Source organism: Macaca mulatta, chromosome 19 (assembly GCF_049350105.2).
Source record: "Macaca mulatta isolate MMU2019108-1 chromosome 19, T2T-MMU8v2.0, whole genome shotgun sequence".
In the NCBI taxonomy this organism is placed as follows: domain Eukaryota; kingdom Metazoa; phylum Chordata; class Mammalia; order Primates; family Cercopithecidae; genus Macaca; species Macaca mulatta.
This window is the reverse complement of record NC_133424.1, coordinates 18288576-18300556: the sequence shown is the minus strand read 5'-3', so window position 1 is coordinate 18300556 and position 11981 is coordinate 18288576. Positions and strand designations below refer to the sequence as shown.

The 11981-nt window shown below is 53.9% G+C and overlaps 2 protein-coding genes across 49 annotated transcripts in view; both read right to left on the bottom strand.

Annotated features, from left to right (window-relative positions):
* Positions 1-11981, bottom strand: part of CCDC124 (coiled-coil domain containing 124) — a 166795-nt gene that overhangs the window by 153712 nt on the left and 1102 nt on the right. The gene's annotated exons all lie outside the window — the stretch shown is intronic.
* The window catches only part of FCHO1 (FCH and mu domain containing endocytic adaptor 1), a 41544-nt gene continuing 34328 nt past the window's right edge, over positions 4766-11981 (bottom strand). For 45 of the 48 annotated variants that reach the window (XM_077978429.1, XM_077978430.1, XM_077978398.1 and 42 more), the window contains 7 exons: positions 11708-11816; positions 10410-10565; positions 9354-9486; positions 8666-8865; positions 6678-6733; positions 5479-5643; positions 4766-5042 (listed from right to left, as the gene is read on the bottom strand). In XM_077978429.1, coding sequence (XP_077834555.1) covers positions 5020-5042; positions 5479-5643; positions 6678-6733; positions 8666-8865; positions 9354-9486; positions 10410-10565; positions 11708-11816 — 842 coding nt within the window. In that variant the 3' untranslated portion in view covers positions 4766-5019. The remainder of the gene's footprint in view (positions 5043-5478; positions 5644-6677; positions 6734-8665; positions 8866-9353; positions 9487-10409; positions 10566-11707; positions 11817-11981) is intronic. The other 3 variants (XM_077978433.1, XM_077978425.1, XM_077978404.1) reach the window with 2 other exon arrangements.

Below are 11981 nucleotides of genomic sequence, written 5' to 3'. Positions count from 1 at the left end.
AGACAAAAAAACTAGCCAGGTGTGGTGGCAGGCGCCTGTAATCCCAGCTGCTCAGGAGGCTGAGGCAGGAGAATCGCTTGAACCTGGGAGGTAGAGGTTGCAGTGAGCAGAGATCATGCCACTACACTCCAGTCTGGGAGAAGAGTGAGACTCCGTCTCATAAAAAACAAAAAGACAAAAAAACTAGCCAGGTGTGGTGGCAGGTGCCTGTAATCCCAGCTGCTCAGGAGGCTGAGGCAGGAGAATCGCTTGAACCTGGGAGGTAGAGGTTGCAGTGAGCAGAGATAGCACCACTACACTCCAGCCTGCGCAACAGAGCAAGACTCCATCTCAAAAAAAAAAAAAAAAAAAGTACCATCCTGTGACAGGGTCCCGGCCCATCCCCTCCTCCACCAGGTGCTGGCTCTCCATAATTGAGGGTGCTGGAAGGATGTGAGCTCTAGCCCCGCCCCACTCACCTAGGAAACTGAACGCTCCTACCCTTTTCCCATGTGTAAGACATGCAGACACCTGAGCCCCCAGTCCTTTTAAACCGGGTGATTCTGGGGTTCACTGGATGCAATAGAGTGAATTCTGGTGGTGAAGGGCCTGGGTTCAAATACAGACTAGAATGACCCTATGATCCCGCCATTGCCCTCTTAGGTATCTACCCAAAGGAACTGAAAACAGGTGTTCAAACAAATGCTTGCATAGGCAAGTTCATAGCATGATTCACAATGCTCTTTTCAGCTGTTTGGGTGGAGGTAACCCGCCCAAATGTCCAGTGGATGAATGTATAAACAATATGTGGTCCATCAGTGGAGTCTTGAGTCTCTTTTTTTTTTTTTTTTTTTTTGAGACGGAGTTTCACTCTGTCACCCAGGCTGGAGTGCAGTGGCAGGATCTTGGCTCACTGCAACCTCTACTTCCCAGGTTCAAGTGATTCTCCTGCCTCAGTTTCCCGAATAGCTGGGATTACAGATACCTGCCACCATGCCCAGCTACTTTTTGTATTTTTAGTAGAGATGGGGGTTTCACCATGTTGCCCGGGCTGGTCTTGAACCCCTGACCTCAAGCAATCCACCTGCCTTGGCCTCCCAAAGTGCTGGGGTTACAGGTGTGAGCCACTGTATCCTGCCTGGAGTTTTATTCAGCCATCAGAAATACTAAAGTCCTGGCCAGGCGCGGTAGCTCATGCCTGTAATCCCAGCACTTTGGGAGGCTGAGATGGGCAGATCACTTGAGGTCAGGAGTTCGAGACCAGCTTGGCCAACATGGCAAAATCCCGTCTCTACTAAAAATACAAAAATTAGCTGGGCATAGTGGTGCATGCTTGTAATGCCAGCTACTCGGGGAGCTGAAGCAGGAGAACTGCTTAAATCCAGGAGATGGAGGTTGCAGTGAGCCGAGATCATGCCACTGCACTCCAGCCTGGGTGACAGAGTGAGAGATTGAAGTCCTGTTAAGATATTGAAGTCCTGATCCATGCTACAACGGGGATGAAACTCAAAAACACGATGCTGAGTGAAAGAAGCCAGACACAAAAGGCCACGTGTTGTATGATTCCATTTATATGAAATGCCCAGAACAGGCAAATCCAGAGAGACAGGAAGCGGATGAGTGGTTGCCAGGGGCTGTGGGAGGGGAAATGGGGCATGACTGCTGAAGGGGACGGGGTTTCCTTTCCAAGGGGATGAAGATGTGCTGAAATTAGATAAAGGGTGTGGCTGTACAGTATTATGAATATACTGAAACTCACTGAATTGTTCACCTTATAGTGGTTCATTTTTTGTTTTGTGAATTTCAGCTCAAAAGAAAATCCAGTTAGGTCACTTACCAGCTGGGGGTGGCCTCTGACACGTGACCCAGTTGATGGCGCAGTGCCAACGGATCACTCTGTGTCACAGCTGAGGTTTTAAGGCCACCCGGGTGGAAGAGACCAGGTCATGTAAACTGAATAATGGAATCACGCCTGCCCGGGGTTGGCAGGTTTAACAGGTTCCATGCCCTCTCTTTTGGAATTCACTCTTCTAAGACAGGTTATGTCACACCTGCTCTGGAAGGTTGGGCAGTTAGGAGACCACACCTGGGAAAAATGCCTTCTGCGCTTTATTGTTTGCTTGTGTTTTTTGTGTTGTCTTTGTTTGTTTGAGATGCAGTCTTGCTCTGTCACCCAGGCTGGAGTGCAGTGGCGCCATCTCGTCTCACTGCAACCTCCACCTGCCGGATTCAAGCAATTCTCCTGCCTCAGCCTCCCCAGTAGCTGAGATTACAGGCACCTGCCACCACACCCAGCTAACTTTTGTATTCTTAGTAGAGATGGGGTTTCACCATGTTGGCCAGGCTGGTCTCGAACTCCTGGCCTCAACTCCTGGCCATGTTGGCCAAAGTGCTGGGATTACAGGCGTGAGCCAACACACCCAGCCCTGTTTGTTTGGTGTTTTTTTTTTTTTTTTTGAGATGGAGTCTCACTCTGTCTCCCAGGCTGGAGTGCAGTGGCATGTTCTCAGCTCACTGCAACCTCCTCCTCCTCCTGGGCTCCAGCGATTCTCCTGCCTCAACCTCCCAAATAGCGGATTACAGGCGCCCACCACCACGCCTGGCTTATTTTTGTATTTTTAGTAGAGATGGGGTTCTACCATGTTGGCCAGGCTGGTCTTGAATTCCTGACCTCAAGTGATCTGCCTGCCTTGGCCTCCCAGAGTGCTGGACTTACAGGCATGAGTCACCATCCCAGATGACTTCTTCATTTTCAAAGGTGCCCAGCCTCATGTGTGTCCCAAGGAAGGCCAATTAAAACTACTTGGAGGTGCCACGTACCTGCCACTTATGAGACAGGAAAGAACCCACACCCAGATCAGGCTACATTATGAGGAGGTGATGGCAAACAAATTTTGATTTTATCACCTCTATAAAGCTGCAGCTCTCTCCAACACCCAGGGCCCCGCTGCGCAGGTGTGGTCTCTGAATTTACAGCCTAGATGCTAAGACCTGCAAGGGAGAAGACATGAAGGGCTTGGAAGTCCCTGGGCTGTTTGTAGCCAGACAGGGCAGGTGCTGCAGCCACCTCTGCCCCCATTTGATGCCCCAACTCCTATAATCATCATTCCTTCCTACAGTTGACTTTTTTTTGTTGTTTTTATTTTGTTTTGTTTTGATACAGGGTCTCACTCTGTCGCCCAGACTGGAGCGCAGTGGTGCAATCTGGGCTCATCGCTACTTCTGCTTCCCAGGCTCAAGCAATTCTCCTGCCTCAGCCTCCTAGGTAGCTGGGACTACAGGTACACACCACTATCACCTGGCCAATTTTTGTATTTTTAGGGGAGACGGGGTTTCACCATGTTGGCCAGGCTGGTCTTGAACTCCTGACCTCAAATGGTCCACCTGCCTCGGCCTCCCAAAGTGCTGGGATTATAGGCATGAGCCACCCTACCCGGCCTATTTTGTTTTAAGAGACAGTGTCTCACTCTGTGGCTGCCCAGGTTGGAGAGCACCAGTGTGATCTTAGCTCACTGTAGCCTCAACCTCCTGGGCTCATTTGATCCTCCTGCCTCAGCCTCCTGAGTAGCTCGGACAATAGGCGTGTGCCACCATGCTTGGTCAATTTTCCTATTTTTGTAGAAACAGGGGGTCTTGCTATTTTCCCAGGCTGGTCTTGAACTCCTGGTCTCAAGTGATCCTCCTGCCTCAGCCTCCCAAAGCATTGGGATTACAGGTGTGAGCCACGGTGCCCAACTCTCAGCCAATGTTACTTATGCACTTGCTTTGCGCCAGGAATGCTCCCTGAACCTCTCCCAACTACAGGATTCCTCCCACCTTACAGACAAGGAAACCAAGGCACAGCCAGAGGCACTCTCTCTTTCGAGGACAGGGTGGGAGGATCAGAGAAAGCGCACAGCAGGTCTCAGGCCAAATCCCGCCTCCTCCTTCCTTCCTTTTGAGCTTCGTCCAGTCTGGGCTTGCTCTCTGGGGTCTGTACAGCCTCAAGGTCAGGAACATGGGACCTGGTTCCCTGAATGTCCATCAGGACCTAAGACTGTCCACTGGGCTCGGACCTGCTCCCCACTGCAGTCTCTGTTACTGTTTCTGTCCTGCCCTCCCCAGCGGGCCACTCTTGCACACCTGCACCAATGCCGACCCTCCTCCTAGGGCTCCCAAAGCTGCCTGGTACTACTGGGGGTTTTGCCCTATAGTTGGCACTCTTCTAAGTGTGTGACCTCCCACAGATACCCAGTGAGGTGAGTTGCAGATGCGCTAACTGAGGCTCAAGTCCCACGCTCAAAATCACACAGCCAGTGGCAGCCAAGCAGGTTCTTCACTCAGGCTTCCTATCTCCACTTCCTGGCTTCCAAGGACTTTGTCCCGCTCACAGCTCTCTCCCCGCTACATGGTATACAGTAGATACTCAATTAATGTTTGTAGGTTGACTAATTGCTTCCTCACTGAACTAACAACCTTCTATCACTTTGCTTGGGATGCCCATGCCTAGCTTGCTAACTCCTACTCATACCTCAAAATCCCATTTATAATGCCCCCTCGTTAGAAAGTTTTCCTGACTGCTTGGGAAGACTCCTGGCACCCCTTTCTGGGCTTCTCTAGTCCTCCCCCCTCCCTCTAGCCCACCTCTGGGCCCATGGGGCTGCGGTGTCTGATTCCTTCTCTCCCAGAATGGCCCTGTACAGGTTGAACGCAGTGCAGGGAGGGAGGTGCGTTAGTTCTCTCACGTTCATCCGCCTTCTCTTCCTCCCCTCTCTGGCAATGCAAAGGATACTTCCTGGAGCAGGAAAAGGTTTCCTTTTTTATTTTATTAGAAAATAAAGTGTTTATTCAAAGAACATTAAAAGGCCAGGACCTGTGTGGGGTTGGCATGAGGGGGAGGAGCGAATCTTGGGCTCAGCCGGCTGGGCATGGGGCTCCTCTCCGTGGAGTCTGGGCCTCAGGGAGACTGGGGCGGGAGGCCCCAGGGTCCAGCAGGAGGGTAGGGAGCAGTCAGCCAGCACCAGGGCGCAGTGTAGAGCTGGGGCGGCAGCATTTACGGGTTCAGCAGCTCACTAGGTACATCCCTGTGGGGGCGCAGCAGTGAGGGGGAGCGGTGGGGAGAAGGGGTACAGGAGGGGTTCCCCGGCTCTGACTCTGGGATGCTTCAATCATCCTTGTCCTCTTCAAAACACCCCCGTATCTCTTGTCCTTGCTGCCACTGGGCCCCAGGAGCCCCTTGTTGGGGGCAGGAGAACAGGGTGGGGCTGGAGGAGGGGATGGCAGGGGGGACTTCGGGCTCCCTGGTTTGGGTCCTTTCAAGGATGTCCTCCAGGGGCCAGCCCCAGACACATGGGGCCCTGACTCCTTGCCCACCTGTGCCCCCCATCTGGGGTCTCCTGGCCCCAACACCCACCTATCCTTCCCAAGGATCCCCACGCCCCAATCCCTCCCCACATCCCAGGGCTTGCCCCCAGCAAGGTCCCGGCTCCTGAGGTCACCCAGAGCAGGGCTGGGGAGTACCTGTGGCAAACCTCCTCTTCACCAGTGACATGCGGTAACCGCTGCCCACCAGTTCCAAGTCCACGCCCGACAGAGTGGCCCCCTCGCTGGTGAACTGTGCGGCCACGGGGCTAGGTGTGCTGGGCCCTGAGAGCGGCTCCCAGCTGGCAGAGAGGCGGCCAGAGCCTGGGGAGACCTGCAGTCAGCTGTGCCCTGGCACCAGCCGCATCCCAGCTGTGAAACAGGCTCCTCTTTGGCCCACACCTGAAGCCCTTTGTTCTGTGGCCTTCATGTGCCCCATCAGACCTCCCTTCAATCCCCTGCATCCGTCTCTCCTGGCATCCCTGGGCTTTGTGTGGCTGGCAAGGGAGTCCAGCCTCAGAGCCTTTGCACCTGCTGTGTCTGGCCATCTGGCCCTGGGACGCCCTCTCCTCCAGCTTTTTTTTTTTTTTTTTTAGAGACAGGGTCTGGCTATGTTGCCCAGGCTGGAGTGTAGTGGTACAGTCATAGGTCACTGCAGCCTCCAACTCCTGGGCTCAAGTGATCCTCCCACCTGGGCCTCCCAAAGCACTGGGATTACAGACCTATGCCACTGTGCTCGGCCCTCCTCCAGCTTTTTTTTTTTTTTTTTTTTGAGACAGTCTCACTCTGTCACCCTGGCCAGAGTGCGGTGGCATGATCTCAGCTCACTAAAACCTCCGCCTACTGGGTTCAAGCGATTCTCCTGCCTCAGCCTCCCGAGTAGCTGGGATCACAGATGCATGCCACCACGCCTGGCTAATTTTTATATTTTTAGTAGAGACGGGGTTTCACCATGCTGGCCAGGCTGGTCTTGAACTCCTGACCTCAAGTGATCCACCTGCCTTGGCCTCCCAAAGTGCTGGGATTACAGGCATGAGCCACTGCACCTGGCCTTTTTTGTTTGTTTTTTAGAGACAGGGTCTGGCTCTATTGCCCAGGCTAGAGTGCAGTGGTGCGATCATAGGTCACTGCAGCCTCCAACTGCTGGACTCATGTGATCCTGCAGCCTGGGCCTCCCAAACCACTGGGATTACAGACTATGCCACCCAGCCCGGCCCTCCTCCAGCTTTTTAAAGCCTTCCTCAATGCCCATACTTGCCCGCCCTCAGTATGTCCCTAATTCTTCCCCAACATAAATAAGGGCCTCCCAGCTGACCCCAGTCCCTCCCACCCAGCCCTCATGCACAACCACAGCTCACCCCCTGCCTCAGACACATCTGGAAGCCTCCACGTGAGCCGCTTCTCCTCCAGGTTCCTGGCCGTGAGAGAATCTTGATCAGGGCTTCCCCACAGAGGATGCTGAGAGCCCAGGGTCCCGCCTCAGCAGCCTCCTAGCTGTGTGACCCCAGCAAACTTTCTCCCCCACTTCACCTCAATTTCCCCATCTGTGAAATGGGGGTGAGATATGGAACAGCCGCGGAGCCACACAGCCTTGCAGCACTTTTATGTGTGTGTGTGTGTGTGTTTTGAGATGGTGCCTCACTCTGTTGCCCTGGCTGGTGTGCACTGGCCTGATCTCTGCTCACTGCAGCCTATGCCTCCCGGGTTCAAGCGATTCTCCTCCCTCAGCCTCCTGAGTAGCTGGGATTACAGACGCCCACCACCATGCCTGGCTACTTTTTGTATTTTTAGTAGAGACAGGGTTTCACCATATTGGCCAGGCTGGTCTCAAACTCCTGACCTCAGGTGATCCACCTGCCTGGGTCTTCCAAAGTGCTGGGATTACCGGCATAAGCCACCATGTCCGGCTTCCTTGCACTTTTAGATGATGCATTCTGTCCTATAAGTCTGGCTTTTTCACAGCAGACTTTTTGTTGTTGTTGTTGTTTTTGTTTTTGTTTTTTGTTTTTGTTTTTTTTCAAGACGGAGTCCCGCTCTGTCTCCCAGGCTGGAGTGCAGTGGCGCGATCTTGGCTCACTGCAAGCTCCGCCTCCCGGGTTCCCGCCATTCTCCTGCCTCAGCCTCCTGAGTAGCAGGGACTACAGGCGCCCGCCACCGCGCCCAGCTAATTTTTTGTATTTTTAGCAGAGACAGGGTTTCACCGTAGTCTCGATCTCCTGACCTTGTGATCCGCCCGCCTCGGCCTCCCAAAGTGCTGGGATTACAAGCGTGAGCCACCGCGCCCGGCCGACTTTTTTTTTTTAATTTAATTTTTGTTTTTTCTTTTTTTGAGATGAAGTCTCTTTCTGTCGCCCAGACTGGAGTGCGGCGGCACGATCTCGGCTCACTGCAAGCTCCGCCTCCCGGGTTCACACCATTCTCCTGCCTCAGCTTCCCAAGTAGCTGGGACTACAGGCGCCCGCCACCATGCCTGGCTAATTTCTTCTATTTTGTTTAGTAGAGACGGTGTTTCACCGTGTTAGCCAGGATGGTCTCGATCTCCTGACCTCGTGATCCGCCTGCCTCAGCCTCCCAAAGTGCTGGGATTACAGGGGTGACAATTTTTGTTTTTTAAGAGACAGTTGTCACCCAGGGTAACTCCCTGAAGCCTCAACTCCTGGGTTCAAGCGATCCTTCTGTCTCAGCCTGCTGAGTAGCTGGGACTACAAGAGCACACTACCATGATTGACTACTTTTTAAAATATTTTTTTTGCAAGGCTGGACACAGTGGCTCATGCCTATAATCCCGGTACTTTGGGAGGCCAAGGCGGGTGGATCACCTGAGGTCAGGAGTTCGAGACAAGCCTGGCCAACATGGTGAAACCCCACGTCTACTAAAAAAATACAAAAATCAGCTGGGCGTGTAGCAGGCCCTCGTAATCCCAGCTACTCGGGAGGCTGAGGCAGAGAAAAATCGCTTGAACCCGGGAGGCGGAGGTTGCAGTGAGCTGAGATCGTGCCACTGCGCTCCAACCTGCACGACAGAGTGAGACTTCATCTCAAAATAAATAAAATAAATAAATAAACAAAATATTTTTTTGTAGCGATGAGGTCTCACTATATTGCCCAGGCTGGTCTCAAACTCCTGGCCTCAAGTGATCCTCCCACCTCAGCCTCCCAAAGCACTGCAATTACAGGCATGAGCCACAGCGCCTGGCCCTCATAATATCACCCTCAGTGCTAAGGAAGGTGGGCTCACAGTTAACGGTCAGGCCTAGGGTGCACCCTTTAACTGTTGCATCAAGGAGAAAGTCTGGGGTTATGGGGGAAACTGCTAAGTTTTCCTTGGCTTCCTGCACGCCCTCACCAGGTGGCGGCCGGCTGCAGGCGGACGTTGGTCACAGGTTCCCCCACAGGCAGCAGGATCTGGACGTTCGTGAGTGGCGTGGGCACAGCTGTGGCACCGGGCCGGTAGCCGTACTCCACTGAGACCTGGGTGAGGGTGGCCCCACACTGCCAGTGGGCACTGAGCTGCAGAGGCACAGACTGGGGACCCGGGCGGGAGAACTAGGAAGAATGAGAATGGGAGAGAGGACACAGCTTGGGCCATCCCGTCTTGCCACATCATGTGCTATTCAACCACTTGACCCCGCGATGCACACACCGCCCCAAGGGGGCCCAATCACAGGGAGATTTGATGGATGAGAGGCTGTATTACACCAGGTTTCCAGCAGGGGGCAGGAGAGCGCCTCATTCTAACAAACTCTCCCAGGGAAGTTCAAGTGAAAGATTCCAGGGCTAGGCTGCTTCTAGTTCATATAAAGATGCTATCTGCAACAGGGGATGCATGCTCTCCCACACTGCCTACTCCTCCACCCTTCATTCCCCACCCACCCTGCCTACTCCCTCCAGCTCATCAGCTCTCACGGGTTGGATCTCTTGAGGTCAGGAGTTCGAGACCAGCCTGACCAACATGCAGGCGCCTCCAGGTCTGCTGCCAGCTCACCGTGTCCCCTACTCCACCACCTCCTCCCGGACCCATGCGGGTGGCACACCTGGTATCGCAGCAGCACCACGTTGTAGTAGGAGGCGGTGGGGTTCTGCTCTGCCTGGCGCTGCAGAGCCTCGGTCAGAGCTGCCATGTTGAGCCAGAAGTCTTTGGTCTCAGGGTCACTCTCGGAGGGGTCACTGCAGAAACCCGGACTGATCACCGCAATCCTCGGGACATGCCCTCCCAGGGCTCCCAGCATTCAATCTACCCCTTCCTAAAGATGTAATTTCCTGGTCCACCCTGGGCCCAGCAAAGCCCTACCTGGATGGTAGTGGTGGTGGCAGTAAAGGAGGGATGGAAAACAAGGGTCAGAGAGGGCAAGTTACTTGCCCCAGGCCACACGGCAAATCCCAGGAGGCGGCTGGGTGCGGTGGCTCATGCTTGTAATCCCAGCACTTTGGGAGGCTGAGACAGGTGGATCACCTGAGGTCAGGAGTTTAAGACCAGCCTGACCATCGTGGTGAAACCCCATTTCTACTAAAAATGCAAAAATCAGCCAGGCATGGTGGCACATGCCTGTAATCCCAGCTACTCAGGAGGCTGAGGCAGGAGAATCACTTGAACCCAGGAGGTGGAGGTTGCAGTGAGCCGAGATCACACCACTGCACCCCAGCCTAGGCAACGATAGCAAAACTGTATCTCAAAACAATAATAATAATAATTAAAAAAAAAAATCAGGCCGGGTGTGGTGGCTCACGCCTGTAATCCTAGCACTTTGGGAGGCCAAGGCAGACGGATTGCCTGAGCTCAGGAGTTCGAGACCAGCCTGGGCAACAAGGTGAAACCCTGTCTTTACTAAAATACAAAAGAAATTAGCTGAGTGTAGTGGCCTGTAATCCCAGCTACTCGGGAAGCTGAGGCAGGAGAATTGCTTGAACCCGGGAGGCGGAGTTGCAGTGAGCCAAGATCACGCCATTGCACTCCAGCCTGGGTGACAGAGCAAGACTCTATCTCTACAAAAAAAAAAAAATTCCCAGGAAGCAGAGAGGGAATTCAGAGCCCGGAAGCCCCTAACCCCCAGCAGCCTCCGAGGCCCTCTCCCACTGCCCATCCATAGTACCTGAAGAGCAGATCGGCGTTGGGCTGGAAGTGCTCAATAGGGGCTGTGTGTACAAGCCGGAAGCTGAGGACAGGTGGGGGTGGGGTCCCGCTGAACACACGCACGATGCCAGCAGGGAAGGTCATGGTCAGCTCCCCAGTTACTCGAGCCAGGCAGCTGGGGAGGATGAGGGGACTGGGTGTTGGCTTAGGGCTCTGCCTGGTGTCTCATCCTCCCCCTTCTCCTGGTTCCACTGATGCCTGTGGCTCCCCAGACACCTCAGATCTAGGATGGCCCTGATGATCCCCCATATCCTTTCCCCCAACCTCCTCCTCTTTCATTCCTGCCTGGACAGGAAGAATCCACCCTGGGCTGAAGGAGGCAGCAACATCTCCTTCCCTAGTTCTCTTTTCTCCTAGGCCACCAGGGAGCTCAAATTAAAATGTTCAGTTTTTTTAGCTGTCCTTTGCTTGGGTTTTTGATCTGACACTCTCCTCTTCTTCATGGTTTGACTTTTAGATCTTTTCTGCTGAAAGCCACCCCAATATATACCCCTGCCCTCCACTCGTCCTTAACCCATCCCCTTACCTCCTTACTGGGCCTAACTTCTAGTGTCACTCCCTTCATCTCAATGCCCACGGCAGCCTTGGAGTCTACAGCAATGCCTAGCCCTGCTCAAATGCTCTCCTATGGCCGGGCACGGTGGCTCATGTCTATAATCCCAGCACCTTGGGAGGCCGAGGCAGGTGGATCACTTGAGGCCAAGAGTTCGAGACCAGCCTGGCCAACATGGTGAAACCCGGTCTCGACTAAAAACACAAAATCACCCGGGTGTGGTGATGTGTGCCTGTAATCCCATAATTACTTGGGAGGCTGAGGCAGGAGAATCTCTTGAACCCAGGAGGCAGAGTTTGCAGTGAGCCAAGATCACACCACTACACTCCAGCCTGGGCAACAGAGTGAGACCCTGTCTCAAAACAAACAAACAAAAAATACAATAATTTAGTCAGGTGCAGTGGCACGCACCTGTAGTTCCAGCTACTCGGGAGGCTGAGGCAGGAGAATGGCTTGAACCCGGGAGGCGGAGGTTGCAGTGAGCTGAGATTGAGCCACTGCACTCCAGCCTGGGCAACAAGAGTGAAACTCCGTCTCAGTTAAAAAAAAAAAAAAAAAAGGCCCTCCTATGGCTCCACTGCCCTCAGGACAGGGGCCTGGTCACTTGACTCAGATAGACCATGAAGCACATTTGAAAGCTGTCCCTGCTGGACCCTCCCCAACACAGACCCCCCACGGGCCCTTGTCTGCCCATCACCGGGTACCTGGGGCTGTGGCCACGGAAGTAGGCATGGACGTACTCCGTGAAGGCTGTGGCTACGGGCAGGGCATCCTGGGAGCCCAGGACCACAGGGCTCGGACCCCGGGAGACTCCTGGGGGTGGTGGGGAGGGAATGGGGAACAACGGACAGACAGCATGAACACAGGCTCCAGGCTCGAGACCCCCCGCCCAACCACACCTCTGCCAACAGAGAAGCCACCCACCCAGACCAGAGAAGGTGACACTGAGGCCTAAAGCTGGGCCCAGGACCGCTCTCA